Raw genomic sequence first — 12,344 nt, 5'->3', positions numbered from 1 at the left:
GCAAAATCCCAACACTTGCCCTTCTGATGTCAATCTTCATGTGACATACAGGGCATGAGACCAATGGAATATTCTTTGTCACCCGGTTTAAACAGAGAAAAACACATTGTTGGACGAAAATACAGTAGTTAAAGGCACTAGATATCTAGATTAATGTGTAGATCCGTGTGTTCTGTTTTGCTGCTGGTGACATTTCTTTCAGTTTGCACACAAATGCATCATCAATATGGTCACCATTAACAGAAGTAGAGAATATTTCCATTTCCTGTTAGATCTGTTGCGTACGTGTAATAGCCCCAGGCAATACATTTACAATACCTCGGAATAGGTAATCTGCAGGTTACCCAAGGGAGCTAACCTGTTGGAGCTGAAGAACAGTGTAGATCAGACATGCCAGGACTTGCTGTGAGCATGAGGTGGCCATGTTGCAGACTAGTGTATGTGCCTCATCCTGTGCTGTTTTGCACTGAAACGCGAAGAGATTATGGGGCAAAATCAATCACACCTTAAGAACGTCACTGACTCACCGCTTGAATTGCTTGAGGAAAATTCCGATGTTCATGCTTCTCTTGGAGTTGAGGATGGAAACCTGCAAATGGAAACAGACACAGACCTGGATATAATCAGCTTGTCAGTTGCTAAGATAATTTCACTGTTGGCTTGAGTAGTGTCTTTTGTATCACAGATACCTCAGCTTTCCAAACACACAGTTGATTCCAAAGGTTAAGAATTTTTAGAGTTGATTGTATTGAACATTCAGTCACAAAGATACCATTTTCCATCAGTGTTACTTTTTCTCAGTGTCTCTTCTAGGAAAATGGTACGTGGGTCAAAGTAAAAGTTTAGCAACACACTTCAACCCACTTTTGTTAGGAAAACGTTTGACCTCGGCTCATCTACAAAAGAAATGACATTAACTGATATGAATAGATATGCAAAAAACCCAAAATCTTAAACTTCTTTGTTTCTGCTTGTCTTGGTTTAAGCCGTGCCATTAAATAAATGACAATAAATACAGCTGATTTTGTCCAGTAGCTTGAATACAGAGCACAAGTACGCTAGTAGACAAGTACACAGAATGGTGCTGGATGAGGACACGTATACACCTTCCTTTAACAAACAGATATGAAGAATAGTGAGACTCCACCCTTGTATTGAGTGATTCGAAATCAAAACATGATGCTCCTAAGACAAATACAATATTATATAATATTATATTAATGGCTATTCTGGTAATACAATATACAATTTAACTGATTATTTTTGCTAATTTTACAAGGCAAGGCAAGGCAAGAATTAAAAAGAGATGACGTGATGAAAAGTATCACTGCAGTCCCACTCCCTAAAAGTCACATATGAATTATGACATATGGTGAATGAACTTAACTGAGGGAGATCCTTATATTAGAGAGTTTGCTGCAGTGGCAGTTTTAGGGTTTAGCTGAGGGAAACATTGTAAGAATGTTTTCTGTTTTATCTCAACTTCATACCTACAAAAAAAAAAATCAATCCAGCTCCATATCTCAGTGTTACACAACAAAATACCATACATTTCAGTCTATTGCTACAAACCACTGGGGTTAAAGTATCACTGATTCAGCAATGTGTGAGTCCTGTATCCTCTGGCTGGCTGTACTCACCAGTTCCCCTCCTGAGGCAGCAGTTGGCAGGCGCCTCAGACTCTGGCAGTTCAGGGCCTTGAGTTGCTGCTGGCCCTGCTTGTGGCTGAACAGCTCCTCCATGTGATCAGTGTCCAGCTCATATTCCTCATCAGTCTTATCTGATGTCCAGATGTTATGCTTTCCTATCACAGTGTGCTTAGGAAGGGTTTCCCAGTTGAAATTACGCATCCTAGAGCGCCTGCGCTCCCCTTTTGCAATGAGGCACGGGCCATGTAGGGATGGAGGAAGGCCAGGGGCTGGAGGTGGTGGAGGTGGTGGCGGTGGTGGTGGCAGAGGAGGTGGTGGTGGTGGAGGAGGTGGAGCAGGAGGACCGTCTGATTGCATCTTTTGTCAAAGAGCTTTCAGAAGGTTTGGGGTTCAGTCATAGTCTCACTCACATATACAGGCAGGATGAAAGCCAGTGATGGATTTGAAGTGAAAGTGCTTTGAATGATTGTTTTTATAGGACAGTGGCACAGCCTTTATGCTGCAGGGACTTCTCCAAAATGTTGTCACTAAGGATGATGCATTCAGACTAAAAAAAAAAAAAACAGAAAAGGGTGGGGACACAGTTACAAACATGTACACCTTCTAGCAATGGATATAGCATTCACCTTCTCCACATCTCAATCTAAAGTTAATTACTGTAGTGCTGTATTAACCTCATTAAGTGTTGTCAGAACTAATGAAAAGCATCATAATAATCTACTATACAGTTAAGAATCATAATACAGAAGTTACGCCAGGTCTGTCATGAGACTCACAAATTGTTATGAGATTTTTTTTGTGTCACTTACTTAGATAGTCTACTTTAAAGAGTATGTGGTGCATTTGATGAAACCATTAGGTGAAATTTAAAATGTGATTTTGAATAATAAAGGCAAAATCGCTAAACCGGGCCTGGTTTTATTCCGCACCCAGCTAACCTTATCCACCTAAATTTATAAGAGACTAAAACCATTTGTTACAGTGTTTGTTGGTGTCCTAAAATCATTATCAGACACAGACCAGGAAGTAAAAAAAAGAGTTTACCTTTATGATTCAGCAGCTGCCGCATTTGCCTATTTTTTCCCACTTTTTCTGTGTCATTCCCTCGTCACCTTCCTGGAACTTCCACAGAAGAGAGTGACATCAAACTGGATAACGCAACAAAAGTGTCGAAACTACCTGCGCGTAAACGACACGCCCAGGAAAGTCATTTATGTCCATGGCAGCCCACACCTTCCCAGCAGGAGGAACTCTGGGATTTATTCTGAAGTCATTTGACTTGTTGGCTGGATCGTGTGGACCCGCTGTGTTCTCTGACCAGCTGTCATGAAGTTGTGATGTGAACAGTCCACTGGATTTATAGACTCTTCCAGCGCGATGAACGTCCCACTGATAAGAGAAGAAAATCGATTTCCTAAAGCTGTTAGTTCGCCTTTAACACGAGCACGTGTAAATTCCTTTATACCTTTAAGAATACACTAGGTCATGTCATGTTGCCTTACTTTTTGTCTAATCAGAAAAAATAAAATAGACGAGTAGCTAAAAGAAACAGACTGCATACTTTAGTTAAACATTAAGCCATTTGACCAGTGCACACAATAGTATTAGTCTGAGTGAGGGCTGCTGGTCAGACTGGCCTTTAACTGTTTGCACGGTAGTCAATTAGCAGTAAACACTGTCCCAAACAAGATAAGCCCTTAGAATGATAAATGTAATGCCCTAAATACATCTGTATGTAAATCACTTAGTTCACCACGATCAAATACTGAGGTTAACCTATAGAGATAGTTACAACTAGATTTCCTGCTTCTCCTCGGTAGAACAAGGAGAATAAGGGCTCCTTATGTGAAGACAAGAAGAGTTTGAGTTCATACAAAAATTACTCAAATAAAACTACCTCCTACATAAATTTATTTTTAGGCATTTCATTGTGTCAATATACTGTTATTTATCTATGTCAATTGTGTTTATTAATTTCATTTCATGTTATTGCTCCCTTTGCCACAAGAGGGAGTAAGCGAGCGCTTCTGTCAGACATAAACAAAGGGACATACTACATCCATTGTAGTGTTGTAAAATCTGGACCATAGACTGGGGTCTGGACAGAGACATGTAGCCTACTGATGTGACAGTGTGGCACTGTCTGTGTGTTTTGCAGTTGACAGAATGCCAAGTAAAAGGAAAAAAATCATTAATTCAAACTGAGTCTCTATTCAAGTGTGCAACACTTAACCAATAGTACAAATTCTCAAAAGCTCATTTTGTTGAGTGTCCTCCATCTTTTATCTTAATCGTCTGTCATGAAAAAAACAACTGTGTGTCCTTATTGCCGAGTCGTCAGTTAAAACAGATGAATATTACAAGTGCTGGAAATTCTCATGTTTACTCATGTTATGATTCACTGCCTTTAAGGCCTTTAGGATTAGCAGATTAATTGATCTCTGTACCTCTATATGAGACTTGAATGTAAGTTGAATTTTAACTAAGTCTGAGGGAAAGTCATCATTTTTGTTTGCATAGAAATATTCTGAGAAGACCACAGTGTGATTATAAGGAATAAATTCATGACTTATGTCTTTTGATACTTTTAAGACCAAATGTGCGTGAGCTGTATGGTTAAGCTTCAAACGCAGACATTTTTTAGGCCCAGTTTAACAAGAGAGGGGATAAGGGATATACTTACAGGATAAATTCCCTGTTTTATTGCTTTGTATTCAGTTGCAATTAGGGCTACTTAGAGTGAGTGAAGAAGGGAATCATCATAGAAACATTGTGATTGTATTGCCATGTTGGAAGGTTTTATCAGCAGCACACACCAACACAAAAAACATTCTGCTTGTTTAATCTACCGTTAGCTGCCTTGTGAAAATAACATCAGGCCCAACAACAGTTAAATACACTAAATGTACACAGGTCACAGGATCACATCTGTTTGCAGTGTAACTGCAGTCTTGGGCAACAGCTGAAACCAAGTTGTTTTTTGTTTTTTTCTTTCTTGTACTGTTAAAAGGTGGGTTTACTTAAGTAGATTGTAAAAACTGGTAGAGAAAGGGAAGACATTTAGAAAGACCAAAAATTATATGTGTAAGTGCACCTCTAACTTACTTTCTTTTTCTTGATTTCCATTCAAATTTTATTTCATTCAGTATTTTTATTGTATGAATTTTGCTCATGTCTTTTATTACTGGGAAGAGTAATGAACTGATCTGCCGTAATTATCTCATGCAAAAAAAGCAGTTAGTATTTCCTGTTTCCAACAGCAGCAAAAACATGGAATTGCTGCCAAAATAAGACAAAAAGTAAAAATAAAAAATAAAGAAAAACTGAACAAGTGATCAATGTTCTTATGAACCTAGAAATCATGAAGTACACATTGAAAGGAAATAATGACAGTATGATGTGATTATGAAATAAGCCATGGAAAGCGTGTTAGAGATATAACAGACTGTATTGTCATATACATACATATTACATACATTGTGAGTTTTCTGTACATACTCTGTGAACACCTCCCTTATCAAACTGAAATTGTGTCGATTGCACACTTAAGTGAAACAAAACATCCAGCAGACTTTATTGGAAATGCAGAACAAGACAAAGACAATCAGCTGACTAGGATTGAAAAAGAAGTTTACGTAACATACAATGTTATGTTACAAACAGATTAACAGGTAAATAAATAACCCAAAGTAAGAAAAATGTACGCATACATTCTGTCCTTGAAGAGACACTGAAATTTGCACTGTAACCTAGAGCGCGTGTGGTATCACGTGTGTGTTTTAAAACAAGAGACTTCAAAAATGAGTCTCAAACACTGTCACCTCCTATTGATACACAGTCACAATCATACACTGGCTATGTGTCGCAGTTTGATTTGGATTTCTTTATGATAACTGAAATGTCTGTATTCATCATAGAAGAATCCACTCTATGGATTACATCTATACATCTGTTTTTGAGGCTTGTTTCCGTGAGTAAACACTGGAGTAAAAAAGACAGATACTTGTAACTGTGCTGGATTGAAGCACATCTGAAGGTACCAAAAATTTGGGAGGTCCAATTAATTATGTAATGTATATTAGGTTAGAGAAAAATCACTATATTCATTATATATATATATATATATATATATTTTCCCTTCTATGCATGTAAACTGTAAACTGATCATTCAGGCAGGTATTCCACAAAGCGCCATTAGAAACATAGTGGGATAACTTTAAAAACTGTGTTATATCCTGATGACTTGAATATGGTGCAGTCATGCATACTCATGAAAAATAAATACAATTTGAGAGGATATTTCCTAATGTTTTTGATGTTATTCCACTTACTTGCTAATGTGTTTTGTGGAATTCCCCCCATGTGATATACTATATATTATGATAACGCTTTAGACGACATTAAAAAAAACAATAAAATAATGCATGTGCAAAACTGCCAGGGGGTATCTCCACAATAGTAGTACATACTATAGTGTACATAAATAAGAAGTGATATACATGTAAATGATTGTGCTACCTAAGGAATAACAAAGTAACAAAAGGTCATTTTGTGGCTTAACAAAAAAATTCTAAATACAACTGAAACCATTGTTCCACCTATGTAAAATAAGTGATACAGAAAAACATTGCAAAACCGATCTCTCATGTTTTTCCTTATCACTCGACTGATCCTACAATATACTCCTTTGTACATTTGACTCTTGTCCATCTAACCCTAATGTCATGTTCTTCACTGACCAGCTCGTCACTGTACATCTCAAACAGCTGAACCCTGAGCGATCTTTACTGCTCCTCCAGCCAGGACGGCTTGTCTGATCCTGGGGGCTTTAACTTTACATTGAACTGTATTAGAGTTTGTTCCAACTGCTGCTGGTTGCCAGCAAAGTAAGCTGAGATAGCATTGTGGAAGAGAAGCAGCTGCTTGTGCATCACCTTCACCTTGAAAAAGAAGAAGAAGAAGGAACAAATCTTCCATTACAAACACAGTTTAAAGTGTTTACAGGAAAGCACAGCCCATGGACATCTGTTAAGATGACATTTACTGGCTGCTCACATTACTTCCTGGGGAATCAACCAAAAAACAACTCGCACATTCCTCTAAAATGAATTCCCAAGTGTTGAGCAGGCCCTTTAAGATATTTCAGGCATGAATAATCTTACATACTGCAACCAATGGTGATTTCTTTTCTTTCTCATTCTTCAATAATTTGGCAAAAATTATGCTTTATGTTTTTAACAGTATGGCTCATGGGTCTGTGTTGAATTTCGAGAAACTGAGGAATTCTCTCTGCACTATTATTATCTACAGCATGAAAACGGCTGTGTTATGTGCATGAAAAAGTCTGGCCACTTACTTAACCGTGTAAACTAAGCAACAAATCAATGTGGTCTGACAAAGCAATGATGCATTGTAAAGCATCCATCTATTCTAAAGACGATTTCCCAAAAGAAAGACACCCAAAAGTTATTTCGAGTTGTTTTGTTATGTAGCAACACCAGACAGAGAAGTTGTGTTTTACTGCCCTCTGTTGTTGAAGGTTTGAGGCTGTTTCACAACAGGCATCAGCATCACTGATGGTAATGGGGCCTTGAGTAGTCCTGTACTGTACATCACTAAAGCGATGTGTGACGTTAAACCATCAGTGGTACGCAAAAACAAGATTTCAGGAGGTGTTAAGTTACTCTGTAAATAGGCAGGCATTTCAAAGAAAGAAAAAACTGAAAACTACAAACCTTGTTTTCCTCCAGGAATTTGAGCTTGATGGTGACATCACTGCGCAGTCTTTCATATTTGTCTCTGTGGATCTGGTACTCTTGCTGAGCCATCTCGATGCGGACCATGGCAGCTGCATCCCTGGGGCCCAAACTCATCTCCTCCAGATCAGAGCGGTAGGCATCAAACTCAAGTCTGCACATAGAAAACAGTAAAAGCTGTCACAGGCTCTTGTCTTCCAGTTGATCACATGACTGGAATTCAGATTGTGGTCCTAAACAGTATGTCAGGGTTTGTTACCTTGCATTTTCATACTGCTTAATGGTCATCAAAGTATCCTCCATTGTTTTGTTGACCAGGGTGTTGATACTGGAGACAAAGAAGCTGATGGCACCGAGCAGAGCCTCGCCATTCTTACACAACAGCTTCTGTGTTTCTGCATTGTAACCAAATTCATCCTGCAGAAAAACACAGATGTTTCACATACCAACTGCATTTTCGTTGCACGGGGAGCTTTGGCAGTACTGTACCTGCAACTCTGGAGACTTCTGACTGAGGTCGGTGAAGGTGTCTCCTAAAGCCTGTTGCGTCTGCACCATGCATTGAAAATGATTGATGAGTGCAGTGGCCAGTCTTAGGATGTTTTCATACTTGTTCTTGGTCTCTCTTAACACGTCAATCTGAGCCTCCAGTTCCAGGTCTACTGTTCGTGAGCCTCGGCCAAACCGCTCAGAAAACATCTGTTTGGTGCACTGAATAGTGGAAATGGATCGAGATTAAATTAAATCTAGCATACAGCGAATATGATGAAGTTGGACAAGGTCATGTAGCCGCTTACACTGAAAAATGCATATGTAGTTGATGTTCTGACAGAAAACAAGAGAAGTACTACTTAATACTTTATATACAGTAATAAATAGGCAATGTACTTAACAAACCTGATATAGGAACAATATGGCTAAACTTGGTACCACAGAATACCCAAAACTGCCACATCAACAACAACAACAACTGTCTCTTCAATGCCATATACCACAAGTTTATGGGGCAAATGCAAAGGGGACCTATTCATTTTCTCAGGTTATTTCTCTACATACAGCAAAAATAATACCTTGTATGTGTTTATTCCCCATTTCTTGACACTGTCTAATTTCTCCACTGCCACGCCACGAGTAACTTCTTCAGTTGAATTACTAGCGTTATGGTTTGATGACCCTAAAAGAGAAAAAAAAAAAAGGAACAAGGTACACTCTAATCTGTGTTATTCTATCAAAGTTTACAAGGCAGTGATTTACAGAAATCGTGTGGGTCATGACAATGAGAGAGGACACTGTGGACATGATGGTGAGCCTGGTGATACCTGGATGCTGGTCTGTGTGTTGGGCAAGGCGACTGGCTGCAGATTGGCTTTTAGGCAAGCTAACACCCCGGGATTTCATGCGAATGTCTGAAATGAGCATGGGGATGATAAAGGGCGAGGATGAGAAGAAGGAATGGCATTGGAAGATGTGTCAGAGGAGCTTTGCAGTGAGATATGCAGCTGAACAGTAAGCAAACTGAAAGGAAAATGTTAGGCTCCATGGAGGAAGATACATAATAAGCAGGAGTTAAAGAGGTTTTCAAATGATTCACCATGCAGGTAACCCATGCAGAGTGAAAAGATTTATTAAAAAATAGATGAAAATGGGCTTCAAAAGGTAAGTACCAAGCAAAGACAAAACAGTCATCCAAAGTGCATTTATAGTACAAAAGAGGATACCCTTCATAGACATCAATACATTTTAAGTGACAGTCCTGTACTCTCAGGTTAGTGCATCCCTAATTTTGACAGCTGCCAAAATATTTCATGTTGCTGAAGCTGTGAGTTGAAGAGGTACAAGCAAGGTTGCATACAACTCCCCTTAGTCAAGCAATATCAAAAAACCTTTTATAGAGGGCCAAAACAGACCAACACAAAAAGGTTAACTTAGAAAACCAAATAAAGGGTCGTTAGAATACACAGCCACCTGGTCCTGGTGCAGGGGCTCTTCTTCTGTCCAGATACTCAGGGTTGAAGCGAATTGCAGGCCCTATGGGATATGGATGTTTGCAATATGAACCAGGAGCCTAGTAATCAGCAGCTCTCTAGTGACATATTTAAAATACAAGGAGGAAAAGCTCTCTGTATAGTTTCTTAAAGGGGCATTAAGTATCGACCTCTCTCAGTGAGTGAAGAATTGCAACAACATTGACAGATCCCTGGCACAGCTCATGACAGCCTGCAATCAACAACAGACATGGGGGGAGTGGGGTGGGTCAAAGCGAGAAACATCATGACCTGGCAAAATAATTGCAGGTTCATTTGTACTGATCAACAACCCTATTAAACTGATATAGAGCTATTAGCATAATTTGTCTTCTTTGCAGAACATACTGTGCTGCTAAGAATAGACAACAAAGCAAAAACTGGACAGACAGGTTCGTTAAAAGTACCTTTGATGGTGCTGGTTGGAATGATGCCCCCTGCAGGCCCTCCATATCCTCCTGAGACAATGCTGGTTTCATTCAGATTGGGTCCCGACACCATCACCTGCTGCAAATCCTGATGGATTTACATCAAAATATTGTAAATACATAATGTTTAAACAGCAGACAAATAATATCACACCTTCATCTACATGGACACTACAGTGCAAAATCTATAATGTTATGAAAAGATAAAAATCCTTGTGGTCCAGAGAATTGCAACTTCATTTTTTTTCGTTTTTAAGTAACTTTCATCTATTATTATAATGATGATGCTGTATAGGTGTCCATTTAGCTCGTATAAACAATTATATTTGTTCCAATGTAAAGAAACCATGCCATTTTTGTTGTAGTTTGTACTTGTACTGGGTGATCCAAGTCAGGTTACACATATGACCAAACTGAGATATAGTTTATGTGCTGTTTTACTACTTCATATTAGCCCTCAGTATTACTTTACTTACACAGACCACTGTATTCGAATGGGACATGCAAAAGCACATGGGAGGAGAGCATTTTATCCCAATTACTGTGAGAATTATTCCTTCTCTGTGCTCAGACATCAGCCCTAGTTGCAAGTATTTAATTTATGGTGATAGTGATATATTGCCAAAGTACATAGCTGCAGGCCTGTGCATGGGAACAGGCCTGTGTAGGTAACAGCTGGCCTAACCAGCCTTAGTCCCAGACTGTGCACTCATGTGAAAAAATGATAGAGAACCACAAATCTTGCCTAAAATACCAATTCAAATTGAATAAAAAGGACATTGTGAGTGAGGTGAGAGACTGACCTGCTCCAGGCTGTCATCCTCTGTCAGTGTCCCTGTGTCTCCATTGCTGTTAATGGGGATCTCCATGGTAGCAGCCTTGCTCATGATACTGTCTGCCATAATGAAATCTCTGCAAGACAGCATCAAACACTGACACATAAAGATGGGGTCATGGGTGCAATTGAAGAGAATGACAACAACACGGCTCTCAAATCCATGCCGACACAACACAACAGCCTGCTTACATTGATGCTATCGTGGCTGGCTAATATGAGCGGTGCTGATGTGGCTACTACTTGACAGCTAGCTTCCTCACCACTGTAGCGACCTGGTATTGGAGCCACGTCCAGCCGTCCGAGGGAGAGACACGCCGTTGTTTGCACAGACAACAGATTTGGAATGTGAGATAATTTCAACGGGAAAGCACCGTTGTCTTTAATTATCAGTGAATGCTACATCCATGATTATTTGTCCCGCAACGTTCACGTTATCCGCCTGCTTCCATTTAATTCAGCCAGAAAATCCCTGCATCCAGCCAGCTAACAGCTTTAGTAGTATCATTTCGAAATAAAAGTTTGAGCGATTTTTATTCTGTTGTTAGTCACATGGTTGGGCTTTGAAAGCAAAGTGCTTAAAGTCAAATGAAAAAACTATGTTTTTTTAGTGAGTGGTATTTCAGAAATGAGGGGCTGGAAGCGTATACTATGAATGGATGCTCTTATTTTGAAGGATATTACCTTTAACGTAGGATCGTCGTCAATCCTCCTCCCCCGCTCCATCTTCCACGTAGTGCAGTGCTGACGTTGCTTTATACCTACGCTGCAGTACCGTCCTGATCCGTAAGATGTCACTGCCGGCTCACTAAGCCACAGCATATATAATCTATCACAGCAACTCTTCATCAGAAACTCCATTAAGGTGCAGACTCCTCAAATATTATAAATATTAATCATTAGGAGGAAGGTTGTTGCGTCCTGCCTGTTACATTGATTGCAATATCTCTTGAAATCAAACTGTATAAATACAGTCGTTTGTTTTGTGATGTGAAAGGCCTCAAGTTAGACCTCACCCTAGTAAACTGACCACACTTCCAATTATTTGCCTCATTTGTTTCAATCAGGGATGCTCGGAAAGTGCACATGGTCTCCAAATGTAGAAGGCTTTCTGTAATTAATCCAGCTCTGAGCAGAGAACCAGCCCTTCACACCCACCCACTGTGGATTCCTACAGTAAAATAGTTCATTTTTCTTCATGTGCGGATTTCCTAAAAGTGCCATATTTTCCAAACATCTAAAATGTCATGTTGAGGAAACCTTTTCCCCCTTCTTGCTTCATCTTCATCATCTTCCTTCATAGTGACTAAATTTGAATACTGCATCCCCAAGATCAAAGACAACAAAATGGCAAATGATTAAGCTGGGTTATACATGTTTTCCCCCTAATCAGCAAATCAACATGTCAAAGGCTATTTGACTGCTATGATATTAGTTCTGCTTTTGATCCATCTGCCAAAATTCACAGATTTTGAGCATTATGACGGACAAGATATGCGGTGCACCATGTACAACTGTATGTTTAGCATGTCTGTAAACAAGATATCTATAAGTAGACTCTGTAGAACCACTCAAGTAGAATTTGGAAGTTAAAGGAACATGCTCCTCAGATTGTCAAACTATGTGTGTGAGTTACATAGATTTTTGTTGAG

At 39.3% G+C, this 12,344-nt stretch overlaps 1 protein-coding gene and 1 pseudogene across 6 annotated transcripts in view; both read right to left on the bottom strand.

Annotated features, from left to right (window-relative positions):
* LOC111657800 (uncharacterized) overlaps positions 1-2,978 on the bottom strand; it is a 7,667-nt pseudogene extending 4,689 nt beyond the window's left edge. Inside the window, exons 1-3 of the transcript XR_015437496.1 lie at positions 2,694-2,978; positions 1,641-2,196; positions 506-589 (exon numbers count right to left, since the gene is read on the bottom strand). The product of XR_015437496.1 is annotated as an uncharacterized LOC111657800 (transcript). The remainder of the gene's footprint in view (positions 1-505; positions 590-1,640; positions 2,197-2,693) is intronic.
* Positions 2,979-5,078: 2,100 nt separating this feature from the next.
* On the bottom strand, positions 5,079-11,188 carry LOC111657814 (arfaptin-2-like). Of its 5 annotated transcripts, none has more exons than XM_023410135.2 (10): positions 10,885-11,188; positions 10,661-10,769; positions 9,837-9,945; positions 9,371-9,433; positions 8,725-8,811; positions 8,476-8,579; positions 7,895-8,116; positions 7,665-7,822; positions 7,385-7,559; positions 5,079-6,589 (listed from the first exon to the last, which is right to left on the bottom strand). In XM_023410135.2, the coding sequence occupies exons 2-10, from the start codon at positions 10,757-10,759 to the stop codon at positions 6,434-6,436; spliced, it is 1,173 nt and encodes a 390-aa protein (XP_023265903.1). In that variant the 5' UTR covers positions 10,760-10,769; positions 10,885-11,188; the 3' UTR covers positions 5,079-6,433. The 5 variants fall into 5 exon arrangements, with proteins under 5 accessions (XP_023265903.1, XP_023265904.1, XP_087031219.1 ...); XM_023410136.2 differs by having other exon boundaries at positions 10,956-11,188; XM_087175093.1 differs by lacking the exon at positions 8,725-8,811 and having other exon boundaries at positions 10,885-11,187.
* Between the last annotated feature and the right edge of the window lie 1,156 nt (positions 11,189-12,344).

Source organism: Seriola lalandi, unplaced genomic scaffold (genome assembly GCF_002814215.2).
Source record: "Seriola lalandi dorsalis isolate HSWRI2012SDOR001 ecotype SW California unplaced genomic scaffold, Sedor1 jcf7180002054413, whole genome shotgun sequence".
NCBI lineage: Eukaryota > Metazoa > Chordata > Actinopteri > Carangiformes > Carangidae > Seriola > Seriola lalandi.
The sequence above is the reverse complement of the archived record's forward strand: the minus strand, read 5'-3'. Positions and strand labels throughout refer to the sequence as shown.